This window comes from Dryobates pubescens, chromosome 6 (assembly GCF_014839835.1).
Source record: "Dryobates pubescens isolate bDryPub1 chromosome 6, bDryPub1.pri, whole genome shotgun sequence".
NCBI classification, from domain to species: Eukaryota; Metazoa; Chordata; class Aves; order Piciformes; family Picidae; genus Dryobates; species Dryobates pubescens.
Window position 1 is genome coordinate 13,555,938 of NC_071617.1, and position 13,229 is coordinate 13,569,166.

At 40.1% G+C, this 13,229-nt stretch overlaps 1 protein-coding gene across 8 annotated transcripts in view; it reads right to left on the minus strand.

Annotated features, from left to right (window-relative positions):
* MAP7 (microtubule associated protein 7) overlaps window positions 1–13,229 on the minus strand; it is a 138,073-nt gene that overhangs the window by 52,934 nt on the left and 71,910 nt on the right. For all 8 annotated transcript variants that reach the window (XM_054162633.1, XM_054162632.1, XM_009911389.2 and 5 more), the window contains exons 2-3: window positions 9,349–9,417; window positions 3,847–3,924 (exon numbers count right to left, since the gene is read on the minus strand). In XM_054162633.1, the coding sequence (XP_054018608.1) occupies window positions 3,847–3,924; window positions 9,349–9,417 (147 nt within the window). The remainder of the gene's footprint in view (window positions 1–3,846; window positions 3,925–9,348; window positions 9,418–13,229) is intronic.

Sequence of the window (13,229 nt, forward strand, 5' to 3'; positions counted from 1 at the left end):
CTGACATGTGTCTCACATAGCCTCCAGTGCCAAACACAGCCAGTCAGCATGACACATGCAAAGGAGCCTATGACACAAGCTGGAGCCAGAAGTGTGACAGTTGCTTTCACTCAGTGCTCTAAGAAGAGCCACATTCACCTACCACCACCCCTCTTGGGATTTCCATCTTGAACAAGCCAAGAGGGTTAGTCTCACAGAGAGAGATCTGATAGTTGTATTTTAAAGGACAGATGTTAACTTCGTATATAGGCACTGTGGGAAAGAGTGCTGACAAAGACAGGACAAAATTAAAACACAATTACTAAAGAGCAAGTGACACACTGGAAGCATTATTTATAGAATCAAGGAAAGATTACCCTAATAACCTTTTAAAAGCCTGAATGTACACATCATCAAGTAATATAAACATTACCACATGGTCAAGGAATAAGAAAACAACTTAAACATGACTGCAAGCCTAAGAATAAAGCAAAAAACCCCCAAGAATTAATACAACTTATTAATCATGGAAAACATAAGTTGCACAGAGAAAAGCAAAAAAAAATATTAACCTTTCATGGGATAGGATGGCATTTTAAAAGCAATGTCTTTCCTACAGTGAAGGAACTAAAAATCCTTCCCTCTTGATGGGGTGATTAGCCGAAATAGCATGTGTCCCTGTGTGCCTTCTATGTGTTCTAAAACTAGACAAGAACGTATTACAGTGAAAGAGGCATTTTCGTAGAAGCCCTTTTGTTCTTTCAGATTAAGTAGCATAAGGTGATCCTCAAACCCAGCAGATACTCACAGCCTCACTACACATATGCTACATGTATGCAGACAACAAAAATGACAGCACTCACTTTTCCTACTCTCTAAACTCTCATTAAAAAGAGGTAGACACCCAAGTGTGGTAAGTGATAAAATGTGATAAAATACCACTGCCAGGTGCAAGCAAACCCTCAAGAGTGCAGAGTGTATAGTGGTCACAGTGAAAGCCACATCTACCACAGCACAGTGGAACTTGAACAAAATAAAAGGTTGAGAGTAAACAAAAAGGGGGAAACATCAGAATATTGCCCAATAAATAAGCACAATCATTATTAAGCTGGTGCTCCACACAAACTTAACAGAAGGGTCAAACAACTTGATTTTCATGAAAAGATGGATAATGTGAGCTCCTGTGGTTCGAGTTGCTGCAACTACAAACTGAAATTGTTAAGATTACTACAGCTCTGCGCTTACACAACTGGATGCTGTCAATTCTTTTTTGGAGCAGAGAATAGTGTCGATTGAGGTATGACTGAAATGCTCAACTTCCTCTTAAAATGTAGGCTTTGCTAAACTTGACAGATCCCCTGAATCGAAAGGAAAGGAATGAAGTTTAAATCCAACTTAATTCGATAAACAATAATTCCTTCAGTCGCTTTACTGCTGTGTGGCTGATGTCCCAGCATTAACAAAATCCAACTCTAATTTTCAGCAAGACTCATTTATGTAACAACATTATACAACTTGATGTTTAAGATAAACAGCTTAGGCATTTCTTTGCTGCGGTTCACATGACATGACTGACTGATTATCTAGATTCTGCACTAAAAGAAAAAAAAAAAAAGAAAAGAAAAAAGAGGAAAAAGAAGAAGCTTGCATGCTATTGAGCACAGGAGTTCTGGGCTGCGGTGCGCTATGCCAAGTGGGCATCCGTGCTAAGGCCAGTATCAATATGGTGAGCCCTGGGGAGCTGAAGCACACCAGGTTGACTAAGGAGGGGTATTATTTCTTTTTTTTGAGGGGAGGTTGTAGCCAGGTGGGGGTTGGTCTCTTCTCCCAGGCAACCAGCACCAGAACAAGAGGACACAGTCCTATAGGGCAACAAGGCTGGTGAGAGGCCTTGAGCACAAGCCCTATGAGGAGAGGCTGAGGGAGCTGGGGTTGTTTAGCCTGGAGAAGAGGAGGCTCAGGGGAGACCTCATTGCCCTCTACAACTACCTGAAAGGTGGTTGTAGCCAGGAAGGGGTTGGTCTCTTCTCTCTAGCAACCAGCACCAGAACAAGAGGACACAGTCTCAAGCCGCACCAGGGGAGGTTTAGGCTTGAGGTGAGGAGAAAGTTCTTCACTGAGGGAGTCATTCGTCATTGGAATGGGCTGCCCAGGGAGGTGGTGGAGTCACCATCACTGGAGGTGTTTAGGAAGAGACTGGATGTGGTGCTTGGTGCCATGGTTTAGCTGATTAGATAGTGTTGGATGTTAGTGTTGGATGATCCCAAAGGTCTCCTCCAACCTGGTCTATTCTGTTCTATTCTATTATGAAAAATCATTGCTTTGCTGTACTGGAACACACATCTAAAGAGACAGTTCCTAAATCATAATGTTAGCAGACAATGCAACTTTCAGTTTTCTTGTTAGTTCAAATACTTCTTTAGGCAAGAACACACAATATGCTTATGCATCATGGTGACATGCAGAACTCTCCCATTTAAAAATGAGGGGTTCCACATCAACTTATAAAAACCCAACAGTCTGATGTTTATTTTTAAGATATGACACACAAAATGAGGTGTTTCCCAACAGAAGTCTTGTCCTTCCAGTAACAGGTGAATACTTTTATCAATAAATGTGCTTATTTGATAAATATATTTATCAATCAATGAATACATTCACTGATAGCTAGAAAAATCAGAGTTCAGGAGAACCTAACTGTGGAAAGGCATATCCCTCTGCACTTTAATAAAGCATTTTTACTATACAAGGATCAAACCTCCCATAAAAATAACTAAATTCAAGACATGGAAGTGTCATCTATGACAAATTAATTAAAATGGGCCATTAACCTTCATTTACTCTGGAACCTGAAGAAACTAAGACTGTGTATACCACTAACCTCAGCTTCAGGAGCAGCTTTTTGGGGACTGGCAAACATCTTGTCATGTTATCCACTTGAGCAAGCCAAAACCAAAGCTTTACTTTTCTCCTCCAAAACAACCCTAGTGATTCATGTATGGCTAGCACAGTGTTATAGGATGCTGTAAAGAAGGAAGCATATTAATACTATTAAGACCCAGGTGGCAATAAATTAGGGCTTTCTGGGTTATGATATAGTTCTATAAACATACATCAGCTAAAAAAAAAAATAGAAATAAAGAACTTCTATTTCTCAAGCCATAAGTACAATGCAGCATCCAGAGAAATCAGGATGAACATGCAAAAGAAATAAGAGGAAACATCTGTGCTTCTCAACCCCCTAATTGTCACAGAATGTTGTGGCAGCTAAATATGTAAATAGTTGTCAGAGAGCCATCAATTTGAGTTCACCTAATTCTGTAAATCTCTTGCCACCACAACTCAGCATACTGTCATTGCCAGTCGCTTGGTAAGTAATCTTCACCTTCACTGTTCACTTTAATGGTGTAGATGTGCAGACATGCTCATGCACAGTTGATATTTTATAAGATATTGAGCACATCTATTTGATGCCCACTAAAGGTATTACCTGGAAAACCCCAGGTTTACACAGGAAAATTCAAACCATGCACTGGCAACATATTCTGCAATTCTAATTCAACGTTAAGTAGTCTAACATTAATTGCTAAAATATTCTGAAAGGTAGACATTCCATTTACAACAGTGAAGTTTCTTACATGAGTTAAGAAGTCAAACAATTTTTCATTCTGATTCACAGAAGTAACAGTTATGTGAAAGGTATAGCAGTGACAAATCCCAAGATGTGCATTAATTAAAAGATCTACTTTAAAGGCGTAATCACGTACCTAAAAAAGGCATTATTGCATAGCTAGCACAATCAGCTTTCTGGATGCATGTTGACAGATGACAGTACATTCAAAAAAGACAATTTAGAGTAGGCCTTACCTAGCTGTTTTTCTCGTTCTTCTCTCCGTTCTCTAGCAAGCCGTTGCCTGTCATCAACCTTAAGTATTGTTGGATGATCTACAAATGGAGGGAGGAAGAAAATATTATATATATAGCATAAAATCAAACAGTACCATAAACCAGCATTTAGGTTAAACACCTCTAGTTATTTTACTTGGAAAACAGATCACATTTTCAGACATCTTATGAAAAAAAAACCCAAAAGGATGAGACTATTAAAAGAAGTATTAATGCATTCTAATTATTGAGTTTTGAAGTAGAATAGAATAGAATAGAACAGAATAGAATAGAACAGAACAGAATAAACCAGGTTGGAAGAGACCTTCAAAATCATCATGTCCAACCCATCATCCAACACCACTTAATCAACTAAACCATGCAACCAAGCATCCTGTCAAGCCTTGTCCTGAACACCCCCAGCAACGGCAACCTCACCACCTCCGCAGGCAGCCCATTCCAATGGACAATCACTCTCTCTGTGTAAAACTTCCTCCTAACCTCCAGCCTAAACCTCCCCAAGTGCTCCCAAAGAATGGACTAAGTTGCAACTCTGAATCACAGACAAGAGAGCTGCCTGTGAAAACACAGGAAGAAGTTTTGGGTTTTTTTCCAAACCTATGAAAAAAATACCTGCTTAAGAGCATTCTGACAGGATACTCTTATTCCATAACCTCTCTCCAAACTGCATCCACAGGAAATTGTATTATAATGCAGCACCCTCTTGCCACCAGTATTGTCTTGAAAAAAAACACCATTAAGCCCCATTTCATGAGACTAAAGAAGCTCAGTACCCAAGCAGAACAAGCTGGATCAAAACTCCATCAGTTCTGGTTGAGCTTCTGCAGAGAGCCTGATACTGATGCCCACAGATGTTTGTGGGGCAAACACACTACGACAGCGCATCACATGTATGAATTGGTGTAAAACCAGTAAAGCAAGATGATAGTTTAGTCAACTGTCCTTGAAGACTTAAAGTTAGCTGTACAATTCATTTTAAAATGTCTGCAGCTGGCCACTTGGATCACAGTAATAAGACTGAGAATAATATGACAAATCTGCTGGAGCCCAGCCTTGTAGAAGAATTCAGGCTTGGTTGGAAAAACATTTATTTGTACAGTGAATTCACTAGAAGACAACAAAATGCTCAACAGCTAGTATCCTACCTCCAGCCTCAGCAGTGGAGCTATTCCAGACAAAAAGGAAACAATATCCAAGTTACCAAATCATCTCAGCATGCTGCCAAAACTAATTTCCTATGCAATCTTAACCTGCTCTGTTAAACCTGGAAAGCTGTTGATATTATACCTTTTTCACTAGCAATGAAAAAGGCTGCTTTGACTGAAAACATAAGTTAAAAAAACACAAACCCAACAACAACAACAAAACCAAACACACAGGAGAGATAAGAAGATTTCTGGGTATAAAGAAATCATGCAATTTATTTTAGTATTGAGGGGAACTCAGTTTTTAAATATTTCAAGACAAAGAACTACCTAGAATACTGTCACCATGGAAGTGCACATAAAAACAAGGCAACAGATCCTTTTTGTTCTTCAGTGGGAATACACAAGCAAGCATTTTGTAAAAATGTGTAAAGGCAGCCCAGTTGTGTACAGACTGCATCTCTATGAAAACTTAGTAGCAAAAGAATACAAAGGGTCATTAAAATGAGGATAAAGATGCTTGCAAAAATAAATCCCTGAAGTAAGGATGTGCTTGGCAGATTTTGAATAGCTATTTGAATGAGACAGTAAAACAAGTAATGTGCTTTTCACACTGTAACAGAAGTTTCTGCATCAGGATGACAGGATTTCTTGGATGAACAAATTCACTGATGACTAGCTTCAGTTAAATTACTCTAGAACTCTCATCAGTGAAAAACTATAATCCCAACAATAGACAGAGACTGCAGTCCAAATTAATGATGTTCACAGCAATGGAAGGGAATAGTTGCGAGAAGAAAACCCATCACATACTTTGTAGGAAGAATGGTCAAACATGACAACCCCAGTGAAAAGTGCAACAAGTGAATGTCACTAAGCAAAGACAAAGGTAATCCACCACCCAGTTGCAGATCAAATTGTTAATGTTGGTTGTACAGCACAAGGTGCTGCCATTTATGAAACTGAGCCTATCTGCACCAGTGCAGATTGGTCCCATGTATGCTGCAGGTTAACATTTGCCTGCTGTTCGGAAGCGTGCCGACTCGCATGCAGTCTCTTCAGCATGCAGACACAGGTCAAAAGGGTAATTATATTCCTTCTCTCTCATGGCTGGCACACAAGATTCACAAAACATGAATTTCTGTAGCATGAGTAATTAGTGCTAGTGGAATAATGCACATTCAATATGAATTCCCCTGGAAAATAAGCATTCCCTGCAAGGGCTGTCAGCAAAGTCAATGTAACATCAAGTTGACAGAGAATGATGAGACACTGGGGAATAATGTAAACCCCTGCTTCTTTTACAATGTACTATTCTCCTGCAGGTTTTGTTCTCCTTTCTTGAGAGGAGAGATCTCCCTGTCAGGGAGAAGCGGCAATTCTTCAAAGAGGCAGGAGGGTTATGTGGACAATCAAACTGAAAAGGTCTCCCTTAAGACTTCCTAATTATAAGCAATGGAAGGAATAAAATAAATTTTTAAAGCTGTCCTCTGCCATTCTGTTTGAAGACACCCAATTATTTTTTCTGCATCACACACCTGATAGTATTCACACGTGCACACACACACACACACACACAGCCTCTCTTCCAACACCCCTGTACGTTACAACAATTCTAAAGAACTCACATGAAGTTGCAGGATATGCAGAGCTTAAGTAACCTCAAGCTGTTTTGCATACCTCTGGGATCACAAAGAGGTAAATCAATATTGGCACAAAGATGTGCATAACACCTTTGTAGCAGACTAGCACTGCCTTTGCTCTACTAGAAGCCAATGCACACATTACTGGTGCAAATCTACGCTGCTAATAAAAATGTCTCATTTAAGACTTGAGAATGATCCTTCATAGTTTGGCTAAAAGCTCAACCTCCAACAATTGCATTCTGAATCCAATTAATTTGCTGACCCCCTCAGCACATAGCTTCAAGTTGTGGCAAAACAATAAAGTTCACTGACCTGCTCCTCATTTAATTTCTCATGTCTCTGCTCGTTAATAACCGGTCAGGCAAAAACCTGGGGGACTGGCATTTCCTCTTACTCAGTAGGAACACCGGGACAAACACATGAGGTACTTGGTATTTTCCTCTGCTTGGGTTTGGCATGGGGCAACAGCTTTGAGTTGCCGCACAAGGAGATGGGAAACATTGTTACAGAGATAACTGGTAACTGAGCATATGCAAAGCATGTGGGGAAGACCCACATGCTGCTGTAGAAGCTGCAGTCCGGTGATGAGGAAGCAAGTGTGAACTCATGCTCAGCAACCCATTTCACTACACTTACATAACATACAAATACTTAATATTATACCTGAGAGGAATATCTGGAAATTAAACATGCCACAGCTCTATAAAGGAGAAATTAACATTGCACCTACTGATGGAAATTAAGGCTCTAAACTACATGTGAAACCTGCATTTTTCCATAAACTCACAACAATTACTGGGAGTATGTTAAAAAATCTACAAGTTCTTTTAAGAGAGCTTAGAAGCCATCCATGAATAGTGTTTGGTAGAAACTCAGCACTTTTGGTCCCTAATTGTATTAACAAAAGAAAAATGCAGGATTTTCAAATCTAATAATTACTGAAATCTTAAGCATAGAAATTAGGTTTTAATTTTGATAAATTAGTAACTGTCATCTGTACTTACTACAGATAGCCAGTTTCTGTGGCTCAGTGTGACTTTAATAGTCACACTATTTTTCTTCATTTACACCTATGATCCTCTGAATATCTTCTCACAAACGTCTGCTTCCCTTCTGCCCTTGACTTCAAGGGTGCTAACTTCTTATACTAAAGAAACTAAACCAGATATAGTCACTTTGTTTTAGTTCACAGGGGTGCTGTGGGGAGAAAGACATGTAAGCTACAGTGTCATTCGAAAAGGTGTATTGCTTGGATTTCAGACTCTCTTCCCTTTCTCTTGCCCCCTTCATACTGCCATGCACACATTCAGAGTTGCATTGGACTCCAAATAGCTGTTCAGCCTGTAGACACCTTCCAGACAATAATGACATTGTTTATAGTGACAGCTGTCACTCCTGCTGCAAGCCCTTTTGTTTTTTAACCAAAACAGTTTGACACAAAATTCAGATGCAGTCTAAAGGACAAACAACCACCACAACAAGACTAAAACGAACAAAACCCAAACACTGAGCATTCAGGTTCTCAGAAATTCTCCCTTCAGTATGGACTTTCGCCATCTGCCTGTAAAACTAAATCCTCCCTCTCTCCAGCCCCAGAAATTTTGCTTTCCTTTCTACACACCAGCACAGATGAAGGGAACATAGGAGCAGCTAGACACCCTCTTGAGAAATTAAAACTGGGATTAAACTACTGCAGGATAATGTGGATATTGAAGGCTGTTAATTGCCAAGAATTCTGCTTTTGCTCTGGAAGTGGGTAATATTACCTCCATTCTCTCCTCTTTTCCCCACTACCTTTCTGACTGAGAGGCACCATGAATGCTGCACTTTGTGCAGAACCCTGCACTGCCTGGCAGAGCATGCAGGGTGTGATCTGAACACAGACAGCACTAGGATTGCTTCCTTTTGGGCACACAGGCCAAAGGTGCCAGTTTGGGGACAGAGAAGAATTTGTCAGTACAAAATAGCCACTGAGCTGCCAAGCTGTCAAGGAGCTGAAAAGGGGGTGCTGAGAGTATGCTTGGTCCTCAGCAGCACAAGCACCTGTCTTTTCTCAGGCATCTAAACAAGCTCATTACTAAGTGCATATTTGAAGCCTGAGTACAGGCAGAATTTAGACATTTAAGGGTTCTTCTGGCCTAAGCACGCAAGTGGAACAGACTGACAGCATCAAGAACTACATTACAGACTTTCAACTGTGTAAGTGAAACAATGAATTAAATCCACACAATGCACCAATTGGGTGTGGTGAAGTAATGGCAAAGTTCTGCCCACTGCACAGAGTATATTACAGAATATGCCATGCTTTGTGATAACTGAAGAAATGTCTGAACAGAAGCACATTTATATAAAGCTGCACGTCTCTACCTACAGCAGACAATTCTCATGCAAGCACAGATACAAGTACAGTGGCTTCTATTGCCCTGTCTCACTTCCCAACTCTCATTCCTAAGGAAAAATAAGATTTCACACCCCCCCAGTTTTGTTTCTTTGCAAACAATCAGAGATTCCAGCCTAACTAAACAGGGACAGTCATTGATACCAGTTTTGAGTGAAATATTAAGAAAGGCCCAAGAGCTTCAAACATTTTAACACTTCCTTAGAAGACCGATGTTTTTCACACGGCATTACAGCAAACAGCTTTATAACATGAAGCATGCTGAGTGGCATACCTGGCTTAGTTCCAGTGTTGCTTTGTCCTGAAGTAACTTTCTTGTCTTGTATTTTAGAACCTTCAGTTGCTAAAATAGGGAAGAAAAAGAAAGAGGTTAATGACCATCTAACTAAGCAAGAGCTCAACCATTCTATTGTAATTGTAATTGTTCTAGTGTAACTTATACACTGACAAATTTCTTTTACAAGATGGTTCTGAAATACCACTTTAATACCATTCTGCACCATTTTGCATAGGGAAAATCCTTAAGGTCACACAGAAAACACTGGGGCTACAATAAAAGTTACCCATTCAAGCTGAGGAAAGAGCCACAAGAGGATTCCATTTTAACTATGTTGGTTTTTCATAAGGAGTAGTATTTATCGCCCCCCACACCTTCTACACTAATGTTATAAATGCAGGTAATTTTTCCTCTTACTTCTCAGCAATGCTTTGGAAACCACTACTTCCAAAGAATAGCAGCCTTTAATTTTTAATTAAAAGTAATTGAATTAATTTCTCTTACAGGAAGCTCAATTAATCACACTGATAAACACCACACTGCAGAGTGACTTTGAAGAAGCAAACCATTCAAAGATGCAAGGAGGAAACTGTGTTGCTAAAGATAGTTTGCAGATTGTAGGTTTCTAAAAGTATAGTACAAGATGAAAGCAAAAACTTCATAGGCTCATTACCAATTATTAACACATCCTTTATGCAGAACTGAAGAGAGAACAATTTATGACCTGAAGTGAAATCACATGGAGGAGAGATTCCCATTATTTTCAATAGACTTCTGATAAGGCTCTTTCACTCTAGAAAGGGGTAATTCTGGGGCTCTGAATGCACCACACATCAACTCCCTTTGTAAATAAAACCCAAAAGATTCACTATTATATTCACTATTATAATTCAAATCACAACCATATTCTTGGCATCTATTTAGAATTAAAAGCCAAGCCAGGAAATTAGATGTCATGATTTTCTCAGCTTACAGCACCTTCAAGTCTAGCAGCTCCACTATAGGAGTGTTTGAATCCAACGCAAGCCATTTGGGAAGACAGACTGTAAGAATTCTAAGAACCACAGACAGCTTGAAATTATTTGCAAGCATAGTTAAATCAATAAAACATGGGGGGGGAGGAAATACCCCAAACAATTAATGTAAATTAAAATATCACTAGAAATAAAAGTTGAAAAACTTGATTACTCAAGCTTTGGAAGCTAAATGTGCACCACTGTGTTAGAGTCACTCTGGAAAACAGAAGTAATAATTTTTCCAGAAAGGTCCAAGCAATTTCCTGTGCTTATCAGCTTTAACAACACTCAGGTCCCTTAGTACTTCAGTGAGTTCATTCCCTACATGGCCTGACGAAACTCTTTATTTTCCCTTTACCTCTTACAGGCAGGTTTCTGGAAGAGCATATAGGATAAAAGGTAGCAGGAAGAACTTATGTGACACTTAGTGTACCCTTTTTTGCAGAGGGGAGGCAGGTGATTGAAACAGGAGAACAGTATCAGTGGAATGTTCAGGGCTCAAGAGCAATGTTTTGCTAGAACAGAGTTCAGAAGTCCCATCACATCATGCACAACCCAGTCCCCCTGCCCACCCTCCCCCCTAAAATAAACTAAAAAACCCAAACCAAACCAAAACCAAAACCTACAACAAATCATGTGTGAAGATTTAAATAAATGTCAAAAAAAAAGAGAGGACACTCCCCCAACAACTGTATTTAGTCTTTGTGGTCAATATAGGCAACTACTATTTGATTTAGCACATATTGATTCTAAATCATAATAAGAACTCTCACACCTCAAAGGCAGCCCAACAAAACATTTCAGTATTTTGCCATTTTTAGAAGGCCTCATATAAAGGATTAGTTTGACCTATTGTCCTAGTTTGAGGCCAGGTAGAACCTCTCTTGCCCCTGACAGGGGCAAAAGGAAGATACACACCAGAATGGATTGCAGATGTGATAAGAAGTTTAAATGGAAAAGCAATTAGTGTTTTACAGAAAGCTACAAGCATAGTGACAAAAGAAATCCACAGCATACAGAGTCCCCTACAGCATACCCAAAAACCTCCCAACACTTCCTTTTTCCCCACCTGAGGGTGTACCCAGAATCCCCAGGGCTCTTTCTTCCCCCCCACACTGTTAGGGTAGTCTCAGCTGGCCAGGTCTGAGACAGCCCCTCCACCTTCTCCCCCTGGCATTAGGCCTAGCCAGGCCTAAGAGGCCTTGAGGTACTCCCCCACCATTACCCGATAGGGAGCATCTCCCACAGGAGCAGAGAGGAAGGAAAGAGGATGAGAAAGACTTTGCAGATAGATTTATAGGGAACAAGATATTATGGGTATGAAATACTCTATTTCCTGTGTCCACCTACTGGGCTGGACCCTTGGGACACTGGAGGTGTAGCTTGTGTGGCAGGAACAGGAGGCACCCAGGCTAGACTGCCACACCTATAGGCACATGGACAGATAATCTGAGCAACGCTGAATATTTACACCTCCAAACTTTGTAAGCTCTATCAAAATCCGTAATTTTTTCCCTGTGTTCCAAATTGGTGGTGTTAAGCCTGAAAATAAGTGTCTTGTTCAGCAAAGTGATTTTAAAATCTTTATACCTTACTGCTACCTTAGCCTGGGGAGCCATTTAGAAGATTCTCAGAGAAAGCCCCACTGCAATATGTGAGGATCCTACACTGTGATTCCCATCAGCCTGGCCTGAGGCACCATATGAAAGAGGAAACTCTTACAAAAGAATAAAAGTATTGTTTCTGAGTATTAGTGAGAATGCTGGTGTTCCAAGAGCTTCAGCACAAGTTTCTTTGCATCTCACTGCAGGTGCATCATTTTCTTCCAGTGCTGTGCCGTAGAATTATGTAATACTCCATTAACTTCCATACAATGCTGTAATGGCATCTACATAATGCACTTGTAACAGTGCCTAGGTACACAGGCCCTTCCATATTTGCTCTTGTCTGACATTTCCTTGGACTATTTTGTGGCACAGTTTGAGTATACATTCATATGACTGCTCATATGACGAGTGATGAAGAACAGATGGCACAACCAGGAATTTTAACGCTGCTGGATATCAAATAAGAACTGGCACAAGTATTCAGTAACTAGTGTAGGTGTGCTCCCACATAAAATACCACTTGCTCTAAAATACAAACAAATTAATCAGACAATGAAACATCTTAAATCTAAATATTGAAAGCACTGATTCCAGCAAGATTTAACCTAGCAGATGCCAGGTAGACATATTTCAACTACCTAATACTTGCTTTGTCCCTTATTTTGAACCACTACTTTTACATGAAGGGGAAAATATCCTCTTAGAGATAAGAGGATATTTTTCTGTGTAGCTTCTGGAAACTCAAAGACTGAAGAGAGCCTGGGTAATAGTGCAGATATACTGGGAAAGAGTCACAGAATCCAAGCTGTTGAAGCTAGATGGGATCTCTGGAGATCACCCTTGTCTATTCCCCTCTGCTAAAGTAGAGTGCCTTTGAGAAGGCTATGCCCAGCTGGGTTTTGAATACCTCTAAGGATGGAGACTCCATCAGTGCAATTCCAATTGACCATAAGGTGAGATTTGACTCTCAGGTGCATTTGCTAAAGACAAGTTTTCACAAAGGCCACTTCTCAATAACAACTCTGAAACTACTCCTCAAGAAGAACTGGAGGAGAATTAGCCTGGCAATATGTTCTGATACAGCTGGGGACAATGTTTTCTGGTGTTGCTGCATTTTACTGGAAGTTGGACTGACCTTGGACAAACCAACTTCTTATACTTTGCTATTTCTTCCAGCTGTGTCTGCACTGAACACTGAGTCAAGGCTACTCCTAGCTTTCATTTATTCATTGTGCAAGCAGACTATGAGGCCCTA